The 21,553-nt window shown below is 43.6% G+C and overlaps 1 protein-coding gene across 4 annotated transcripts in view; it reads right to left on the reverse strand.

Moving 5' to 3' along the window:
- The window catches only part of DOCK1 (dedicator of cytokinesis 1), a 487,728-nt gene that overhangs the window by 336,375 nt on the left and 129,800 nt on the right, over window positions 1–21,553 (reverse strand). For all 4 annotated transcript variants that reach the window (XM_017858668.1, XM_017858667.1, XM_017858670.1 and 1 more), the window contains 2 exons: window positions 13,272–13,342; window positions 8,533–8,639 (listed from right to left, as the gene is read on the reverse strand). In XM_017858668.1, the coding sequence (XP_017714157.1) occupies window positions 8,533–8,639; window positions 13,272–13,342 (178 nt within the window). The remainder of the gene's footprint in view (window positions 1–8,532; window positions 8,640–13,271; window positions 13,343–21,553) is intronic.

A 21,553-nucleotide genomic window follows, 5' to 3' on the forward strand; every position in this document is an offset into this window, starting at 1 on the left:
TCCTTTCTGCGCATTAGTTTCCTAGTCTGTAAAATGGAGTAAACACAAATGGCCTGTGCAGTGTTTCTATTCCAAGCTGCCGGGCAGTACGTTTTAAGTGTTCTGATTGGAACACGGCCACTGGGCAGAGGGCTGAAAATGTCAGAAATGTGGTAATCTGCAATTCACCCTTGAGGTATTCAGTATCATGGAATTTGAAATGAAAAGGTGACAGAGCAAGCAAAAGGGTGTTGGAAATTGGAAGGAGGCAGCACAGTAGCATGTGGACTGTTGAACAACAGGAAAAAGAAATTTGTCAAAGGTATGTTTTCTGGACATCAGCACAAGGCTTTGTAAAAAAGCGAGCCATCCTTTAAAGGAAGGCAGTGAGGGAGCAGATATTTTGTATCTTTTACTTTGGAAAACTAAAGCTTAAACTTCCATTACTCTGCTAGTAACAAGCTGTCAGAAGAAAGAAATGAAAGAAGAGCCAATGGAGAAAAATCACAAATGAGTCCCATTTATTAGTAGATGAAAAAATCAGCAAGATGCAAGAAAAAAGCCAGAGAACACTGTGTGGGAAGAACTGGTGAGGGAAGAAGTCTATTCTCTAGGTGGACAGGAGTACATCAAGGATGTGGCTTGTGTTAAGTTCAGAAAGAATTTACAGGGCTGTCAGTCTGCAGGCAGGATCTCACCACGTGGAAGATGAGAAAACCAAGAGAGAATATACAGAGCTGTGGAATGGTGGGTATTTTTTAAACCAGGAGAATAACGGTAGCAAAAAATATAGGTCTTGGCCCATGTGGTCCTGCACAAACTCCCCTCCTGGTTGCACTGACAATAAAATACATATGTTAAAACCCTATATTGTGTTGTAGTTCCTCTTAGGGAAAGGACTGTGAACCCAGGGAGGAGTCTATGCCCAAGAAAAGATGGAGGTCCCGAAGCAGAACCTAGGAGACTGCAGGCTGACCTGGGGTTCTTCCCACTGTCCCAGGCTAGTTACTGTAGACAACATATCATGCAGTTACAGAAACCAGCTCCCAGGATCTAGAAGAAATCATGGAGTAAGGAGACTCAGGGACTTGCTTTCCTGGTGCCCAGCGTGCACATGACTAAACACAGGACAACTGACACAGTCTCTTCTCAGATTGTTCTTCTTGTTTCCAACATCCAGCAACAGGAACAGAAGCCCACCCAGAAGTGACGGCAGAACTCAACAGACGATGATAAAGTTTACACCAACTCCATTATAAAGAACTGTTGGCATCACCAATTTGATCACAGATAAAACTCCCCACACAGAAAGAAGAGAAAAACTATTAAAACTCCATTAACATATGAGCACAACACTGTATACTTTATACATTTAATTTATTTGTATGTTTATTTATTCACTTATTTGTATTTTGTCTTGTTCCATATGGCATTTGAAGTAAATTCCGTTTTCAGAATGCATTACTCATATGGTGGGTGTGAAACAGTTTAAGAGAAGAGTGGGCTGATGGATGTGTAAGAAGCCACCTCCTCGATCAGCACCATGGCGGTGGACAGCTCCCTGCCAGGCTTCTTGCTGAACTCTGGTGTCCTTATCGAAGCACTGAGATAATCACTCTTTTCCAATTCTACATTTTTAAGTAGATGACTCTGAAGACTCTCAAAGGAAGCAAACTCGCTAACCAATGGTCCTGAGCACACGGCAGATATTCAATGAATTATGATGGAATTGAAATGGATACAATTAAAAACCTGAAATTGAGTTCACCCTCCTACATTCAATAAGTCATTTCTAAAATCCTGCAGTGTTTTAACAAATGGTCTTTTCCAAAACATATATAATGAAAGATAATGATATACAGAATGAGGGATGAAAAAGGTGCAGTATTACAGATAAAAAGTTTTATCGAGGCATGAAACAAACAAAAAAGGAAATGATGTTTACATTCCACCATTATTGAAAAGAATCAGTCTTCGGGGTTCACAGCTGGTACCGTTCGTTAGACGTCATCAGCACAACTATCTAATTAAAGTACTGCAGAATGCTATATGAGTGGTACATTAAGTGACTGTGGCAAAATTGACCCCAACCCCAATTGTTCCTTCTGCACAACATCTATCGAGTTAACAAAACTACTGCAGAGTAGCTCGGGTTTAAGATCCCTTTCGATATAGCAAAATATACTTCTATTTTCCACAACAGTAAATAAAGCTCAAGATATTTTATTTTGGTTTTTTAATCAAAATGCTTTTATCAAAACGTTAAGAAGGTGTATTATGGGTTTGTTTTAAACATGCAGCTTTTCTATAATTTAAGGCATAATAAGTTGATTAATGGGGTAATTTTTTGAGATATAAATTTCTATCATGGATCAAATCACAATGATAATAGTGTAGAAATCTGACTTCAATATTTCCTAATGGTTAGTCCCAATAGGTGTCTGGGACTTTGCCCTCAGATTTCAAAGGGCTGCTGTAACTAATGTTTCCAACATTAAAAAGGAGAATTTTACTTTGCTTGATAACTACAAGAATCATTCACCTTGAAAATAATAAGGAAAATAATTTAAACTCACCAGGCCTACACTTTCAAGAAGCTCTGTATTGCTCAAAAATGGAAGCAAATGAAGTTTGAAAAAACTCATAAACACTGTCTACAAGGAGCCTGTTCGCTATAGTGAAGGGAGGAGCCCCAGGAGGGCCAAGGTATGAGGGAATGGCCTCTTTCCCATTCCTACTCACTGCCAGAGTCCAACCACCAGGAAAACAACCAACAGGGCAAACAGAAAACTACACAGGGTGCCAGAGAATAGCAGACTCACACAAAAGCAGCCTATCTAGAGTATTCAACTATTTGCAAGACTAAAAAGGGGTCGTCTTACCACTAAACTTTACTCTCAAAATCTCACACTCCCATCCAAAACAAACTGAGTGAGGACAAAATGATAAGGATACAGTAAGCTCCAAAGAAAACCTGTCCATTGCTTTGGCCACTATAGAAATGGGAATATGGAAAAATTACATCTTCAAAGGCAAAGAAGTGACCCAGTGTTCATTGAAACAAGCTTCCCAAAGCTGTCAGGTTCAGAAGGGGGCCAGTGTCAGATTCAGAAAGGGGCCAGTGGGTGAGAGAACATGTTCCAGGAGGACTCTCACCGCCACTCGAAGGCTTCTTCCAAGTATGGCCAACGCTCTTCACTAACTTAAAAGCTAATGCTAGCTCAGGTAGCTTCATTTTATTCCAATTTCTGTGACATTAATGCTACACATTTTTGTGAGCATAAATCCTAAATGTCAGTGTTCCAGTGTTTAATTACACGAAAACGTTTCATTTCTATATGATTTAAGCTTTAATTCTCACAGTTTTTGTCAGCTCTATGAGCACCAATATCATCACATGGAAACAAAGCTACAAATGCACAAATGATAAGCTTTGACCTTTCCTTCTCTTTGTATCTATCTTGCTTTGAAAATCTGCTCACTCCACACCACAGATTATATGCAAGAGTCATCTTTTGGTGCAGCACACAATCTATTAACCAGTTTTCAAGTAGTCAAGTCACATGGCGAGACAAAGCTTAAAGCCATCACAGCCCATTGACTCTCACGCACACTGCCCATTCACTAACTCTCCTGCACAGCATGCTAACGCATTACAGGCCCTCTACCTCGGCAGAGGGGCAGGGGTGGGAACATCCAAGGTGGATGCCTCACCAGCATGGGGACCAGCTCCTCTGCACAGCCTCTTCTTAGGAACACTGTTGTGCCCTCTGTATTACTACCATACATTTAAAACGACACAAATGGAATACTGTGATGGCAGAGATTTGCCTCAAAATATCTGGGGGATGGGCATATAGATAAAAAAGATGGATTGGCTGGGCGTGGTGACTCAAGCCTGTAATCCCAGCACTTTGGGAGGCCGAGGAGGGTGGATCACAAGGTCAAGAGATCAAGACCATCCTGGCCAACATGGTGAAATCCCGTCTCTACTAAAAATACAAAAATTAGTTGGATGTAGTGGTACGTGCCTGTAGTCCCAGCTACTAAGGAGGCTGATGCAGGAGAATCGCTTGAACCCGGGAAGTCAAGGTTGCAGTGAGCCCAGTTCACGTCACTGCACTCCAGCCTGGCAACAGAGCGAGACTCTGTCTCAAAACAACAAAAAAAAAGATGGATCATGAGTTGATAATTTGTAGAGCTTAGTGATGAGTATACTGCCTTACGCTCTTCTTTCTGCCCTACTGTATATTTGAAATTTTCCGTAGTTTTAGCAAAAAGGTATCTTGAATGCATAGATCTGAACTCTACCCCCCTCCTATTTCCAGAAAATAGAGGATTAGATCAAATGAAAATAGAAGACCATCTTGATTTTATAAAACTGCTCAGAGAAGACTCTTCACACCTCAAGTCTCTCACTTTTCTCCCTCTCCCTTTTCTCCTGATGTTACTCCTCCCCTAAGACCTCTCCTTTCTTCCCTATGATCAATTCATTCAAAGCCAAGACAAGGAAAGACTGCCAATTTCCCCATATGAACCCAAACCTTCACCTCCCTTCAATCAAGTCAACTACACATGTGTATAGCCAGTCCTGCTGCTTTCTCTGTACTGCCTCCTGGTTAGGAATACCCCTAAGCATTTCATTCATTCAATAAATATCCACTACAGGCATGCTGAGGCCAGACATGCGCTAGGTACCAGCAGAAGAGCAAAATCTAGATGAACAAGGCCCAGCTTGGAAAGCTCTCATACTATGGAAGGCCCACAAATAAGCAAGTAAGAAATACAATGATTCTACATGGGGAGCGTGCCATGAGGAGCCATGAGGTAGCACATAGAGGGGTATTTTAAGCAGGGTCCTCTTGGAAGAAATGCTCAGTGATGGTTAATTTTAAATGCCAAATGACTGCACCATGGATGCCCAGAGAGCTGGCTGAACATTATTTCTGAGTGTGTCTGTAAGGATGTTTCCAACAGAGATTAGCAATGGGATTGGCAGACTGAGTCAAGCACGTCCACCCTGCAGAGTGTGGGTGGCCATCATCTAATCCTTGAGGGCCTGGATAGAACAGAAGGGCAGAGGAAAGTTGAATGCACTGTGAGCAAATGGCTGCAGTGACACAACCCTGGTGTCCTCATTCAGGCCAGTCCCACACAGGCTGGATCACACACAGCTATCTTGCTTTGACAAGCCCAAAGATGTGTCTCCTGTGAAGCCTAACAAACTCAGCTGGATGCATCTACAGTTTCCATGTTCTCCAAGAGAAAGAAGTGGGGAAAACAAGGCCAGAAACAACCAAGGCACTGTAAGGCCTAGCCTACTGGGACCTAGACCTGGCAACGAAAGGCTTTTCTGCAGAGGAACAACACCAGCTTCAGAATTCACTGCCAGCCTCTTGCGAACAGATCCACTTGTCATTATATCAGGGGGAGATAAAAAGAAAGGTTTTAGTGCAAAGCAACCAGTGGGCCTCTTTTAGTGAGTAAGGCAACACACAAGCTGAGAAGCAAAGACGGGAATCCCACTTCACCCAGGGAGCCCCCACGAAGGAACCTGGAGGACACACACAGGGACGCATTCTGACCACATCCTCCAGAGGATGTTTACTAAGGGCAAGTGCATTCAGTGGCATATGCAGCTAAATCCAGTTATACCAAGTTCTAGAAATCTGAACACAAGGAGAGTTCATTTGACTGATTCCACTGGGATCAGGAAACAGGACAAAAACAACCACATTTGTACAAATTAACAAGAAACAGAAAAAGAAGACATGAAAATCAGATCCAACATGTCTCATCAGAAAACCGCTTGGCTTTAAATTCTTATACCAAAGGTAGCACAGAATATTTTCCAAAAGTAATGACATCTTTTGTAAGAATGGACCAACTGGAAGATTTCTGGTGATAAATCTTTCTTGACCAGGAGGTTAAGATATCTGTTGGCTGCTTTGAACAAGCAGAGAGCTTGCAGATGAGAAAAACTGAGATTGTTTTAAGAAAAACATTTAAAACTCAAAGGCAGTAAATAGGACCATTTTCACATTGGCCAAAGCATTCTGAAATGCTTCTAGGCAACCACGAAGCATTTAGAAGTACATTTGAGCTGCCAATTATGGCTTAGAGAACTTCTACTGATGGGGCAATTCTGGAGCTACTTGTAAGACATGAAACTTCAGGCTAATTTTGGTTCATTTAGCCCACAATAATTTGGGATTCATCTATTTCATACAATCTCATTTACTATGCTGGATACAACTTGCTTATACTAACATCAAAATCCTAACTCCACACTTAAAAAGATGATAGTAGGTTAATTACTTCAAAATATTATATTACCTGGTAATTCCATATTAAACAAAGCTAAGTATTTATTCATATCCTGCATACTTCCAAAATAGGACCTCAGGCTGTCTAAGATAAAAGGCTTAGAGAACAAGAATGAAACAGAAATGGGGTATAGGAAAGAGGGGGAGAAACAATTACAAACACCTAAGCTAACAAAATCATTGAATATAAACAGTAAGTTTCCTTCAAGCTTTCTACGAGCTAAAAAAAATGAGCAAGCTTTAATAGAGAAAAAATATCTGGGGTCAGGCTCGGTGGCTCACACCTGTAATCCCAGCACTTTGGGAAGCTGAGGTGGGTGGATCACTTGAGGTCTGGAGCTTGAGACCAGCCTGACCAATACGGTGAAACCTCATCACTACTAAAAATACAGAAATTAGCTAGGCATGGTGGCGGATACCTATAATCCCAGCTACTCAGGAGGCTGAGGCAGGAGAATCATTTGAACCCGGGAGGCGGAGCTTGCAGTGAGCCAAGATCATGCCATTGCACTCTAGGCTGGGCATCAGTGCGAGACTACGTCTCAAATGAAAAAAAAAAAAAATCTAATTGAATCTTTTATGGTTCACATCCTTATTCAAAGAAACTAAGTGACATATAGAAAAAAGTTTTGCAACAGAAATTTTTAAATATATGTAAATATATCCTGAAGAAGATCTTTGTTAAATCAACACTCAAGAAAAATCAAGCACAATTCATCAACAATTTACTGACAATTGTTCTCCATGGACAGCTGATACTTATTGACAGCTATTAATTTGATGAAGATACTGATGACGGTAGTGCTGGTGACAGAGTATGTCTCCTTCTGTGTCTTGGCACTGAATGGTTAGGAGATGGGGCATCAGTAACCCACCTAATAAGAACCAGATATAAAATTTTCAGGGGATTTTACTTGCTGTGTTATAAAGCTTATTCACTGTAGGAGGAAATCCTGAAGCAGGGTCCCTGGCCATCACCTCTATCATCAGCCTTTCCTTAAGTCCCCTAGAGTCCCCAAGTTTTGGAAGACACCTGGTGAGTGGGCAATCCAGTCTCCAGTGAGAAACTGAAACATGGACAGTCAGGAATAATGGCTGAATGGAGAGTCATGTGCTTTGAGTCCCAGACAATGGTGAGAACTGACTTTCTTTTATGAAAGTAAGAAATGGCTTCTGACTCAGGAAGAGGTCTACACGGAGGGGCTGCAGAAAGCCCCCCACTTCTTGGTTTGATGTGTTTTTTTCTAGAGAAGAACACGCCCACCTAAATGAAGTCAACATTTTCTTTCAATATTGGCCTTAGCAATAAGTGTGCACTCTGGTGCATTTTGTAAGGTTTAGCCGAGAAATAAGATTAAAATTCACATCCCAGAAGGCACAAAGGACCAAGCCATGCACAGAGTGCGTTCCAAACCCAGCCAGTAACTTAACAGGGACATCTCAGGTCTGGGATCCGTGAAAGCACAGGGGAACTGAAAACTACACCAAGAATGAGGACAACAGAAAATGAATGGAGCAGCGAAACGCCGGGGAAAAAAAGGAATCAAATGAATCCAGGCGTCTCAGTCAGAATGTCACTCAACAGACTTCACGTTTGCCTCCAATAAATGAGGAAGTTTGTGGAATTATGCAGAGGTTTTAAGCTTTCAATAAAACTGCTTGACAAGGGTAAAATATTAATTCCATCTGCCAAATAGAAAGAAAATGATTAATAAAAAGGGCAGGGAGATAACATGGGGAAATATAAGGTGTTCTGCAGGATAAATGAGTTGAAGAATCATTAAAATTCTTATTACTTTGAGTAGGATTTGAAGAAACGCTGTCAAAGAATGCAAAGTTCAGAATAAGATAAAACCATTACTTTCAGATTTAAAGAAAACTTGAATTCTTTTCCTTGCAATCATCACAATGGAGCGAAGTGATTGCCTCCCTGGGACAGACAATCATATATCTTAAAGGCTACAATGTATGCTGATTACCCTAGGACTTTGGTGTATACCTAAATTACAAACTAGGAGCTTTTGCCTTCATTTCTCAATGATCTATCACCTGCACTACATGTCAATTACCCTTCTCTTGTAAGGGCTAAATCTTCCTGTCTTGTAATACAGCAGTTTTAATTGGTTGCAACCTCCACTCCTTTTGTCAAGAGGAGGCAATTCAGAGGGTCAGTGTCTTCAGAAAATAAATAACAGGACAAGTGAATAATTCTTGGGGTTCCACTCACCATGCTGTGTGAAGAGGTCACTGTGGACGATTTCGATCAGGCAGTAGAGTTTCTGGATGGTCAGCAAGCCCATGGGAACATTGAGGATGAATTCAGTAAACATTTTGCTGTGAGGAAAAACACGAGGGAAATAATTTTGAGACACACAGCAAAAGGCTCCAATGTCATTACAATACTGAGATACAAGGTCATCACATGGTCATTAATGTCACCAGTATGTTCAACACAGCCCCTCATGCACTATGGGGTCAATAACTCATTCCAAGAAACGACGTTTTGAAAGTGTTCGTTTTCACTTCACAACAACTTTTGGATGCCTATAATCCAAAAGACAGACAATAACAAGTGTTGCTAAAGACATAAGGAAATGAGAACAGTCACACCAAGCTGGTGGGAAGGTAACACAGTGCATTCACTTTGGAAAACAGTGTGGCATTTCCTCCAAATGTTAAACATGACAGTCACCATATGGCTCAGCAATTCCACTTCCAGGCATATATCACTCGCCCCACCCAAAAAAAATGAAAACATAGATCCACACAACAATTTGTCCATGAATCCAAGTGGCATCATTCATTACACTCAAAAAGTAAAAACAACCCAGAAGTCCATCAGCTGATGAATGGATGAACAAAATGCAGTATATCCACACAATTCATCTCCGAAAAGAAGGAAGCACTGATGCCAAAACATGGAGAAATCTTGAAAATTTTATGCTAAGTACAAGAAGCCAGTACAGAGGCCACAAGTTGTATGATTCCAGCTCTATAAAAGGCCAGAAAAGACAAATGTGTAGATACAGAAAATAGATTAGGGGTTACCTGGGACTGGCTAGGAAGGAAAAACGACCAGAAATGGACACCGGGATCTTGCCGGGGTTATAAAAATGTTCTAAAATTGGACCCTGGTAATCGTTGTACATCTTCATAAATACACTAAAAACCACTGAACTGAACCGTCTACAACAGGTTACTTTACAGTTTGTAAATAATATATCACTTTTTTAAAAAATATACTTTTACATTTGGACACAGGAAGGGGAACATCACACACTGGGGCCTATTGTGGGGAGGGGGGAGGAGGGAGGGACAGCATTAGGAGATATATCTAATGTAAATGACGAGTTAATAGGTGCAGCACACCAACATGGCACATGTATACATATGTAACAAACCTGTACGTTGTGCACATGTACCCTAGAACTTAAAGTATAATAATAAATATATATATATACATATATATACTTTTACGAAAGGCTAACAGACCTACGAAGAAATTGTAGAAGAAGAGCTCTTGTTAGTAACTATATAAACACAAATTAAAATGGGCAGATATGGTTTCCCAATCATACTGGCAAGGTTCTATACGATGAGAATTCCCAGTACCAGCAATGTTTGGGAAAACCGACACCAACATATGCTGGTAGAATGTTGGTTTCACCTTCTGGAGGGGGGCAACTAGATAAAATCTACTGAAAATCCTGTAAGAAAATGCAATACGAAGTAATGCCGTTTCTCTTTTTATCCTAATGATATAAAATAGGAGCAGAAACTACAATTACGCTACAGGAAACTCTATCCTAGCATTTTATAATATATATTTTTTTAAAAAACTTCAATACAACTCAACAGCCATCAGGTAGCACAGTAGCTACAGGCCTGTTCTTTGTAATCAAAAAGCCCGGGTTGGCCTTGAACCACTGCCATATACCAGCTGAATTATCACGGACAAGTTATTGAGGATAAAATTAGGCTAACAATAGAACCTATGTCATACCATTGTTGTAAAGATTAATGGACTAATACAAGTGCTTTGTGCAAAGCCTATTTTCCATGGTGAAAGCACATAATAGATGCCACGTCTATTATTGCTGTTTAAAGATGGGCCAGCATGGGACGGAATCAGCATGAAAGTTATTAACAATGATGATACAGAAGATGCCCTCATGGCATGGGAAAGGAAGATATCTTAAGTGCAGGAGCTGATCACAAAGAATGGCGACTTTTATTTTTTTTTTTTGGAGACAGTCTCGCCCTGTCGCCCAGGATGGAGTGCAATGGTGCGATCCTGGCTCACTGCAACTTCTGCCTCCCAGGTTCAAGCAATTCTCCTGCCTCAGCCTCCCGAGTAGCTGGGATTATAGGCATGTGCCATCATGCCCAGCTAATTTTTTGTACCTTAATAAAGACAAGAGTTTCATCATGCTGGCCAGGTTGGTCTTGAATTCCTGACCTCATTTGTGATCTGCCTGCCTCAGCCTCCCAAAGTGCTGGGATTACAGGTGTGAGTCACCACGCCAAACCAAGAATGGTGACGTTTTTAGGTGTGTGTGTATGTGTGTATGAAAGGGATCCAGCACTTTCTGATTCTTTTGGGTAGTGGACTTAAGTTTGAGTTATCCTCTTCTGTCATCTCTTCTGTTTATTAAAACATGAACCAATTTTCTAAATAGAAACAGGTATGTATGTGATTTTCAATGTCATTTTTAAAAATTGAGGATGAGTTTGTGTCCTTTGTAGGGACATGGATGCAGCTGGAAACCACCATTCTCAGCAAACTATCGCAACAGAAAACCAACTACCGCATGTTCTCACTCATAGGTGGGAAGTGAACAATGAGATCACTTGGACACAGGAAGGGGAACATCACACACCGGGTCCTATTGTGGGGGGGAGGTAGGGGGAGGGATAGCATTAGGAGATATACCTAATGTAAATGACGAGTTAATGGGTGCAGCACACCAACATGGCACATGTATACATATGTAACAAACCTGCACATTGTGCACATGTACCCTAGAACTTAAAGTATTAAAAAAAAAAAAAATCAGTGTAACAGGTATTGAGGAGGAACACAGGGATGCACAAATTGCAGACAGGCCAGCAGCCGCCTGCACTGGCCCTGGCCAAGCAGGTCCTCCTAGGATCTCCAAGCACATGGCTCAACTACAAACTGTGAGCTTCGATGATACCCCTTGAGGGGCTAATATGTGTGTACAATGAGGACAGGCCCAACCCTCTATCGGTGAGGGGCTAATTTGTGTGCACAACGAGGACAGGCCCGGCCCTCCGTCGGTGAGGGGCTAATTTGAGCGTACAATGAGGACAGGCCCGGCTTAAGCACAAACTGACATCAACGACGATACCCCTCCGCAGGTGAGGAGCTGATCTGTGTGTACCATGAGACAGGCCTAGAGTACGGCCACAGCGGACATCAGCTGCAGCTTTCTCCACTTTCCTCTCAGTTTGTCAAGACCTGAGCTGCTCAAATGCTCAAATATGAGAAAGCCCTGGAAGCACCTGCGCGGGGAGGGGGGTTGTTAAAACCAAATGACCAGGCCCCACTGTGCAGTTTCTAATTCAAAAGGTCTGGGGAGGAAGCCAAAGTTTGGCTTTCTCTAACAAGTTCCCAAGCGCTACTGGAGCTGCCATTTCGGGGCCCACTCTTGGAGAAGCATGTGCCAAGGAGAAGACTCTACAGCGTGCCAGGTGGGCAGACACTGCCCCTGAGCCCGTGTGTTTCTCCTTTTCTCATGTAGGGCCTGCTAAGCTAATGGCCAGCACTGTTAGTGCTCCGGGAGCAGAAAATAAATGTCTCCCTGCACGACACTAAATCCTAGGGAACATCAGATTCCCAATGATTCGTGGGGGACAGCGCCTCTCCCAGAGAGCCTCTCGCCCTTCAATTCCAGGGCACGAGTGACCTATGGTAGACATAAAGAACAAGAAGGATGATCATTTTTTATTCAGTTTCACTGCTCAGTGGACAGATGGCTCTTTACTAATATTTAGGAGGGCTTCACTGGCCAGTAAAAAATGGCGTCTTCACCCACAGGTAGTTTATTGTGTCAAATCAAAACCAAAACAAAAAGTAGTTGAGGACTGTGCTATTAAATGTCTACGGTTTAAAAGACTGTGCATCCCTGGGGTGGGAGCAGTGGCACACGTCTGTAATCCCAGTGCTTTGAAGGCAGAAGCAGGAGGGGCGCTTGAGGCCAGGAGTTTGAAGCTGCAGTGAGCTATGATCGCGCCACTGCACTACAGCCTGGGCAACAGAGTGAGACCCCTATCTCTTAAAAAGTAAATTATAAAGGCTGTGTATCCCATTTGCTCACAATGGCACTTTTCAGAATGCAGTGACACCAACAGATGAGGAAACAAACAGCGCACCTGGCCACCGAGAGGCGGCAAGTTAGGGAGAGAAAAGGAAGGATTTGGTGTCCAATCTCACTCCTTGGTCTGCAAGCCCAGTGACCAGCTTTCTCCAACTTTGTTTGTGGGGTTTTCTAAAAATTATTTTCTTAGCAACTTCTGAGTCTTCTGCTTGAGGCTCAGGGCCCCTCCCAAAGAGGAGTTGCCTCTATTATAGAAGCAGGAGCTGGCACAGGAATATTAAAGCTCTTATGTCAGGATTTTTAGGTGCTGAAAACAAGAGCAAAACCAACAACCACATCTTGAAATTCAAACCTCAAAGTATGCAAAATGCCAAATGGGCAGTATATGCCAATTAGACTGTAAACAATCTTCTTTAAAAATATTCTGAGAGTTGACTAGTGATGCCTTTTCCATATCATAATTATCAGAGTCACAGACACCACCAGCAACACATGTTCCAGGATGATCCAGGGCACTGACATATGGAGACATGAGGCAGAACCCTGAACATCCCATAAACTAAGTGCGCTGAGAAGGAGGTCACACACGGCACGTGACAGGCATTCGCCTAGGCTGCACACTTACCTGAGCTCTTTGGGATCAAACACCAATTTCACATCATTGACGATCGTTGGTAAGTATTTCAGTGCTGCCCCCTGCAAACCAAGAAACAAGAAGACTGAGCAGCATGCAGGTTAGGGAGCGCTCATACTAATTTGTAATCCTTATGAGAAGAACCGCAGAAATACTGAGAAGAGAAAGATCACTTCCAGATGAGGGGCTGATGGCTAACACGATGAAAATGGAGCAAAGAAAAAATTCATCAGGAGCAGTGGTTCACACTTGTAATACCAGCACTCTGGGAGGCTGAGGCAGGCAGATCGCTTCAGCTCAGGAGTTTGAGACCAGCCTGGGCAACATGGCGAAATTCCACCTTTACAACAAAATTACCCTGGCATTCGTGGCTTATGCCTGTTGTCCCAGCTATTCAGGAGGCTGAGGCAAGAGGATCACTTAAGCCCAGGAAGTAGGGGTTGCAGTGAGCCACGATCACAGCATGGCAATCCAGCCTCGGCAACAGAGCAAGATCCTGTCCCAAAAAAGAAAACAAACCTCTAATCTACAAAGAATGCTCAAAGAATGCTAAATTCTTACAGGTTGTCTTGACACATAATAAAATTATTATTAACAGAAGCTAACACTTACCACCTGCGGCCTAAGTGCCTATACAACCCGCTTTTCTGTGCATGTGATTTTCTCCTTTAACCCCTGCAAAGCTCTGTGAAGTTAAAGCAAAATGAAGACCTGTCCCCCTCAGAATAATCCTCTTCCATTAAATTCACTTCAACTCTTCTATATTCAATGATTAAAGTCAACTGTCTTTGTTCCATTCCAAAAATGTTTTCCTGTATATCTGTATATACTTTAATTATGAATCATTTTGTTCTTCAGTAATGTATCTTCTAGAAAACAAACACCCTCAAAAAACAGAGTAATTATATTCATGATAGATCCTGTCATGCTACACACTGTGCTAGGACCCGTGTATATTTGATCTTTAATTCTTACAGACCTCCCGTATTAGTCCATTTTCATCCTACTATGAAGAAATACCTGAGACTGGGTAATTTATAAAGGAAAGAGGTTTACTGGACTCACAGTTCTACATGGCTGGAAAGGCCTCTTAATCATGGTGGAAGGTGAAGGAGGAGCAAAAGCACATCTTACATGGCAGCAGACAACAAAGTGTGTGCAGGGGAATTGCACCTTATAAAACCATCAGATCTCAGGAGGCGTATTCACCATCATCAGAATAGCACAGGAAAAACCTGTGCTCATGATTCAATTACCTCCGACAGGGCCCCTCCCACAACACAGGGGGATTATGGGAGCTACAGTTCAAAATGAGATTTGGGTGGGGACACAGCCAAAGCACATTACCTCCTATTATAAGGTAGCTGAGTAGGAAGGAGAAAAAACCGACAATGGAGACATTCATTACTTTGTCCCTGTTCATAAAGCTAGTACTGAACTAAGCTAGAATTAAATTCAGCTGGGGGAAAGTCAGAGCCTGAGTCCCTCTGCTCTCTTCTGCTGGGAAAAGTTGCTAGATTTTAAGTGATCTGACTCTGGCTCTGCCACCTTCTACCTGTGTCTTTAAGTAAGAGGGGAAAATAACATTCACTCCAGATACTTCAAGGGGTTGCATTAAAGCTCAAAATCAAATTGGAAAATGAATAGGGTAACACTTTGAACACTGGAAAATACTACACGATTACAGAAACAATTTTTACAATTGTTCTCCAAAAGCAAGTAGGCAGAAACTCACTTGAAAAGTATTCCCCTGAACATATACAGACGTTGATGGATTTGTAACAAAGGTACACAGTACCATGGGCAAATAAATAAACTTCATGCGCTACTCTCTCACACTGCACAAAACTCAACTTTAAATAGATCACAGATCTTAAATGTAGAACTTCAAAAACTGTAAAACTTTTGGAAGAAAATACATGTGAGTTTGGGCTAAGCAAAGATTTCTTAGATATAATACAAATAGCACAATGTGTAAAAGAAAAAACTGATAAATTGGACTTCATCAAAATAAAGAATTTCTGCTCTTTGAAAGGTACTACTGTGATAACAGAAGAACTACACAGGGAGAAAATGACTGGAGATCATAAATCTGTTAAAGATTAGTACCAAGAATACACAAAGAACCCTTAAAACTCAATCATAAGAAAACAATCTTCCCCTCCTCGCAAAATGGGCAAAAGAGATGAAGAGACAATTCTCCAAAGAAGATAGATGGCAAGTAAGTACTTGGAAAGACGCTCAGCACCATTACTCATCAGGGAAATGCAAATTAAAATGACAATAAGATACAAGTAACATCTCTAAGAATCATGAAAACAAAACAAAATTCCTACTCTTCGTATAACGTGCTCTTTGTATAACACTGCTAGTCTGAATGCAAAAATAGTTCAGCAACTTTAGAAGAGTTCAGTAGTCTCTCACAGGTAAACATTCATAATCCGTAGCATCCAGCCACTTTACTCCTAGCTACCTCCTCAAATGAAGTGAAAACCTACATTCACAAAAACTGAAGCCATCCTCATAAGATTAACAAGAACTCTGGACAGCCATACAGTGATAATTAAGCCCGGAACAGGCTGCCCTTCGGCCCACTTCCTCGTAATCCCAAGTCATGCAGCACTAGATACTGGTCATCTGCATCCCCAACGTTCCTGCAAATAGGATTTCTGATATAAGGATCATAAGTCTTTTGTTTAAGAATTGCTTGAGGTGTTTCTCAGATCCTGAATCCCAGGGAAACTGCTGGTGCCAACTGGTTTGAAAACCCTCCACAGAGGAAAGGAATCAGCACTGCAATGCAGTTTCTTCATCTCCCTGTCCCTTTACCCCACGCTCTTCAACCCACTTAAGCCTGCTCGAAAAACCCTTAACAATACCTAGCCCCAAACTCCTCCAGCAGACAATCTGAGGTTTCCTCCTCCTGTTTTGGTGGTCCTACGATTAAAACTCTTTCTCTGCTGCAACCCAGAGTCGCAGCACATTGACTTGGCATGCACATGGGACAGTGAACCTATTACGGTTACAAAACCCTTATATGGACGTCTCTAGCAGCTTTATCTGTAATCCCCAAACACTAGAAATAACCCGAATGTCCCCTGAAGAGGGGAATCCATACAACGGAACTCGACACAGTAACACAGAAGCAACAACCACTGTTACCTACAACACAGATGCACCTGAACAACACAGTGATAAATAAAACAAGACATATGCAAAAGGCTGCAGCCCGTATGACTCAATTTTCATAACATTCTGGAAAAGGCAAAACTATAGGAATGGAGAGCATGTCAGTGGCTGGTGGGGAAGGGGGCAGGGGAATGCGGAAGGCTCAGGGGCCCTCCCATGGGATGACTGCATTATGCCTTTGTCAAAGCTGGCAGAGCTGTCCAGTAAAAAAGAGTAAATTTTATTGTATGTAAATTATACCTTTCTTTTTTTGTTTTTTTGAGACAGAGTTTCACTCTTTCGCCTGGGCTGGCATGCAGTGGCACAATCTTGCTTGCCTCACTGAAACCCCCACCCACCAGGTTCACGTGATTCTTCTGCCTCAGCCTCCCGAGTAGCTGGGACTACAGGTGCCCACCACCACGCCTGGCTAATCTTTGTATTTTTAGGAGAGACGGGGTTTCGCCATGCTGGCCAGGCTGGTCTCAAACTCCTGACCTCAAGTGATCCACCCACCTCAGCCTCCCAAGGTGCTGAGATTATAAGCGTGAGCCACCGTGCCCAGCCTATACTTTAATTTTTTAAGTGACTAAGAATATATTACCTGGGCATATTTCCATAGTTACCTGGGATGGGAAATGCCTGAAAGAATGGCGGGCTGGTGTCTCAACTCTGGTGCACAGTTCAAGTCATTTCAAGTGAGTTCAAGTTGCCTCATCTCTAATGTGAGTATTCTGCACCTGCCAGACAAGTTTTTAGGTGCCGAGATCTATGGACACATTACATCCCCATGGCAACCTGATGAAGGAGGCCTATTACTATCCCCTTTCATGAAGGAGATGGTGGAGACATGCAAAACTGAAGTCTTTGGCCCAGACTGGCAATGCTGGGATTTGGGGTTGGTCTGTGCAGCCCCAAAGCTAACTTTGCAAAACCACCACGCTTCACCTTCACCAAAACTATAGTAGATAAAGCAACGTTTGCCCCATAAATCTCCACTCCAGAACGATCCATGCTATCCATGCTGTTGTTCACCTCAGCGTTCACCCTGTCCTTCAATGCCAACCAGATCCCAACCATCTGCTTTGGGATGCAACTTGTCAAAAGAGCATTAAATAGTAATAATTTCATTCTGATTTCAAATGTTCTGCTTCCACTACCTCAGTGTTGCTTTGGGGAAAAAAAAAAAAAGAAAACGTTTATTGTGACATTTAATAGCCAGCATTCGCACAGGCTGATTGCTCAGTCTCCTGGTCTCTCGTGTCACTTACGAACACCCAGAGGGTGAGGCACGAATTGGCTTCATGCATTTTATACTGTGTCCAGCAAAGCATCAACCGCCTGTAGCAAGTTTATAAATACCGTTTCACCATGGTGAACTGGCCACAAACAAGACAGGCCTTCATGGCCCACCTGCCGCTGGCTCCCCTCGGACCACCGGATGCTGCATGAATCAGGACCAGCAGAGGGTCAGGCAGGGCGAGGGCTCCCAAAGGCTTCCCTGCCGGGGTCTTCCCGAGCTCCTAGCATCAAAAATGTCACAGTGACACCCCCAGAGAAGGGGTCGTGCCCCCAGAGGTGGGGACAGGGAATGCCAGTGATCCCAAAATGTTGGTTTAACTCAGAATTCTGCTTAACTGACCAAGATGATTTTGTGTCTCTCGGTAAATGAGGTTTAGCAAGAACTGGGAGGAACCCACATATGCTATCAGTCCTAGGTGATGGAACAAAAGTCAGGACAGAGAGAACGGAATACAGAAGAAACATGGGGAGAGGCGCGTCTCACACTGTGGGTCCACCTGTTCTCCTGAAGGGCTGGGTTTCCTCTCCTTCTCCATTGCAAACTCCCCCTGCCTTGGTGGAAGCCACAGCTGCTTCGCCTTCCCTAGGGATTCCAGTGCCAGGCACTGCACCGCCAAGCCCCAGCTGCATGCCACAGGCCTGAGAATCATACCAGGCGTTCTCTCTTCCTCACAGCCCCCTTCTAGACAGCGACAGAGCCCTTGGTTCAGGCTGTTAACTACCCCCAGGACAAACAGCACCTGGGCTGCACCGCTACTGCCTCCCATTGGCTTTGCTGCCACAGCCTCCCACCCGCCCTCCCTGCCTCCACGCTGACTCCTCAAGGACACTCCTCACTGGCCGCCAGAGCAGCCTTCTGAAAATGCAAATGGAATTTAGACACTGTGGCAACGTCCCCTGCTCACAGGACACAAGGAACCTACTCTGCACCCATGGAGGGCCGTGGGCTCTGGCCCCACAGCCCCAGACTCATCCTTGGTACCTGCAGGACTGTCTCCCACCAAGCCGAGCTTCTTCCAGTTTCCCAGATGGGCCAGGCCCCCTGCCAGCTCAGAGGCTTGAGCACATGCTGTTCCCTCTTCTGGAGTCACTGCTCTGCCGCCCCACCCAAGTCCACCCCAAACACACAGTTAGACTCTGGTACCCCTCAGTCCTTAGCTTAGACAACATTTCGATCAGGACACACAGGTGCCAGGTTAGGAATCCAACATTGTTTGGATGTGTGTCCTCTCCATCTCTCATGCTGAAGCGTAATACCAGTGATGGACGTGGGGACAGTGGGAGGTGTCTGGGTCACAGGTGAGGGTTTCTGATGAATGGCTTGGTACCCTTCACGCAGTACCTTCCCCGCAGTAACCCGTGAGTTCCCGCTCTATTAGTTCACATGAGAACTGGCGGTTTAAGACAGTGGCGCCTCCCCGCTCTCTCTCTTGTTCCCTCTCTTGCCACGTGACACGCCTGATCCCCCTTCACCTTCGTCATGAGCAGAAGCTTCCGGAAGCCCTCACCAGAAGCAAATGACTGCACCATGCTTCTTGTGCACCCTGCAGAACCAGGGGCCAAAATAAACCTCTTTTCTCTGTAAGTTACCTAGGCTTGGGTATTCTTTATAGCAATGCAAAATAGATGAATACAGCATCTAGAGACATTCTTATTTGGACTGCAATGGCAGGTCAATTTGTCCGTATTCCCCATAGACAATAAGCTCCTCACAGGTAAGGACACGGCCTATTTCAGTCTGCCTTGTCTCCTTCTGTCCTCGCAGAGCACATTGGGCAGTCGACCCTCCATGACTCCCAGACTGACTGCAAACTTCATATACAGTCGTGATCTCTTTATTTTCAAGAAGAATTCCTCTCTGTGTTCAGCCACAGAAATCACCTCCTTAACTAAGAGAAAAAATTGTCTTCCCCATCCAGTTGGATTAGTGAGACAAAGACAAGATGCAAAGGGAACTTGGATTCCCTCCTACCACAGGCTCTGGCTTTCCTTGGCAGGAGGGTTCCATTACCCACTATTGTAAGAGCCACACCTAACTTGATTCATTTCTAATATTGGTTATTTGTCCAGAGTTTCCAGTGTTTTGGATTCTGCTTGTGCTTGCACGAAAAACCTTCAGATTCCTCTGTGGAGTTTGGCAGCTTCACTAGATTCAGGTCTCTTTCGAGTGGAAACAGTTCCTGCCTCAATAGCTTGCCAAGACACAGAGCAACCAACAGACGAAGCAGGGGACACCTGCCCTGTGGATAGATAGTGCTGGGTGGAATCTTATCTACAGAAAGACACTTCCAAAAATAAAAATTCATGAACGCGTATGGGGACCCTAACCAGCACCATCAAAGGAAGGCGGCGCCATGGTGGACGAGGTCAGGGCTCTGGGGCGCTGTCCAGGCTCCTCCACCACTCGCTGTGCAAATTTGGGAAGGTAGCATTTCCTATCAGGGTTTCTCATGGGCAAAACAGTGGTACGCAACAGAGTCTGCCTCCAGGGGCTGTGGGAGAATGGAATGATGTGCTGTGCGTGTGATATGCTCGACGCATTGCTCCTGCTCAACAGACCCCGGCCACCGCTACAACCAGCAGAGGCGGCAGGACAGCGTGTGGACCCAGGCAGGTGTTGACACGGAAAACCTCCTCCGCGTGCACGTCTCTCAGACCTGAATCTCCATTCAGTACAAACTTCCATTTGTAAAGTGCCATCTACATTGTGGCAAGTATTGAGCAGAATCAGTTCCCAAATCACAAAAAAGATCAGGGTGACAGAAACTGAGGACACTGAAGATTTTACCTGTTTTTGCTTCCCTTTTGTTATTCGTGTAAATCAGTGATGATCTTTATTTAAATAAAATTGTGCTCAGAATGTGCAAAGCTGTTTTGAACTGTGGTGAGAGGCCAAGATGCCAGTCCCTCAGCAGGTATCTGCTCCACGGGGCCTCCCAGGCACCTGCAAGGTTCCCTGCAGCACAGCGGGATAATCACAAATCAATTCACTGGGGTGAGGGACAAAAGCGTCAAGAAGGACAAAGTTCGTGGGATGTCCCCAAAAGATAGAGCTGACTTTGGAGTGAGGCCAACTTATGCCCCCTGACCCCACAGGTATGAACCATGGACCATGGAACTGTATGAATGCCCCCTTATGGCCTGGCCCAGCCAAGAACAGAGAAAAATACTCTCTACAAAATTTAGATGAAGTCACTGATTTTAGCTTTCTTTATTCCTCGCCTGTTCATTAAGTTATAAGTGAACTTACCAAATAAATGTTTGCTATTTAGGCAAGTAATTTCTTCAGATTTGATTTTAAACTCAGGTAGATTAACTTAATGGCAGTTTAAGTCTTGGCTTCTGTTACTCTATCAACTTGGTAAAGCTTTTGTCTATCCACCTGAGCGGGGACGGTCTGATTCTACCTGCATTTAGTCCTCGGACCAATCAACACGTGGGCAGGACCCAGTGACACACCAAGAACACATACCTGGGTCCCATGCACACTCAGGCATGAGAGAGGGTTAAGAAGAAACTGAAATTACCACCAGATGCATAAGGGCTCCCAACCATTCACTGAGCACTGACGGAAAGCCAGCAAGCCACAGAAAGATAACACAAACAAAATTAGAGAGAAATCCAGCCAGTGGTAAAGCTATTTCTGTTTATATTAAGACAGGCGGGCTGCCAAGTGTCCCTCTTAAGGTTTGGTTCACCTCTTAATATCCAGGCAATCAGGAACTCACTGTATTCAGCAATCACAACTCTTGGGAGGGAAAGTCAGATCAAAACTGAACCAAACAGATAAGAACACACTGAAA

The sequence above is a fragment of the Rhinopithecus bieti genome, unplaced genomic scaffold (genome assembly GCF_001698545.2).
Source record: "Rhinopithecus bieti isolate Rb0 unplaced genomic scaffold, ASM169854v2 scaffold_42745, whole genome shotgun sequence".
In the NCBI taxonomy this organism is placed as follows: Eukaryota; Metazoa; Chordata; class Mammalia; order Primates; family Cercopithecidae; genus Rhinopithecus; species Rhinopithecus bieti.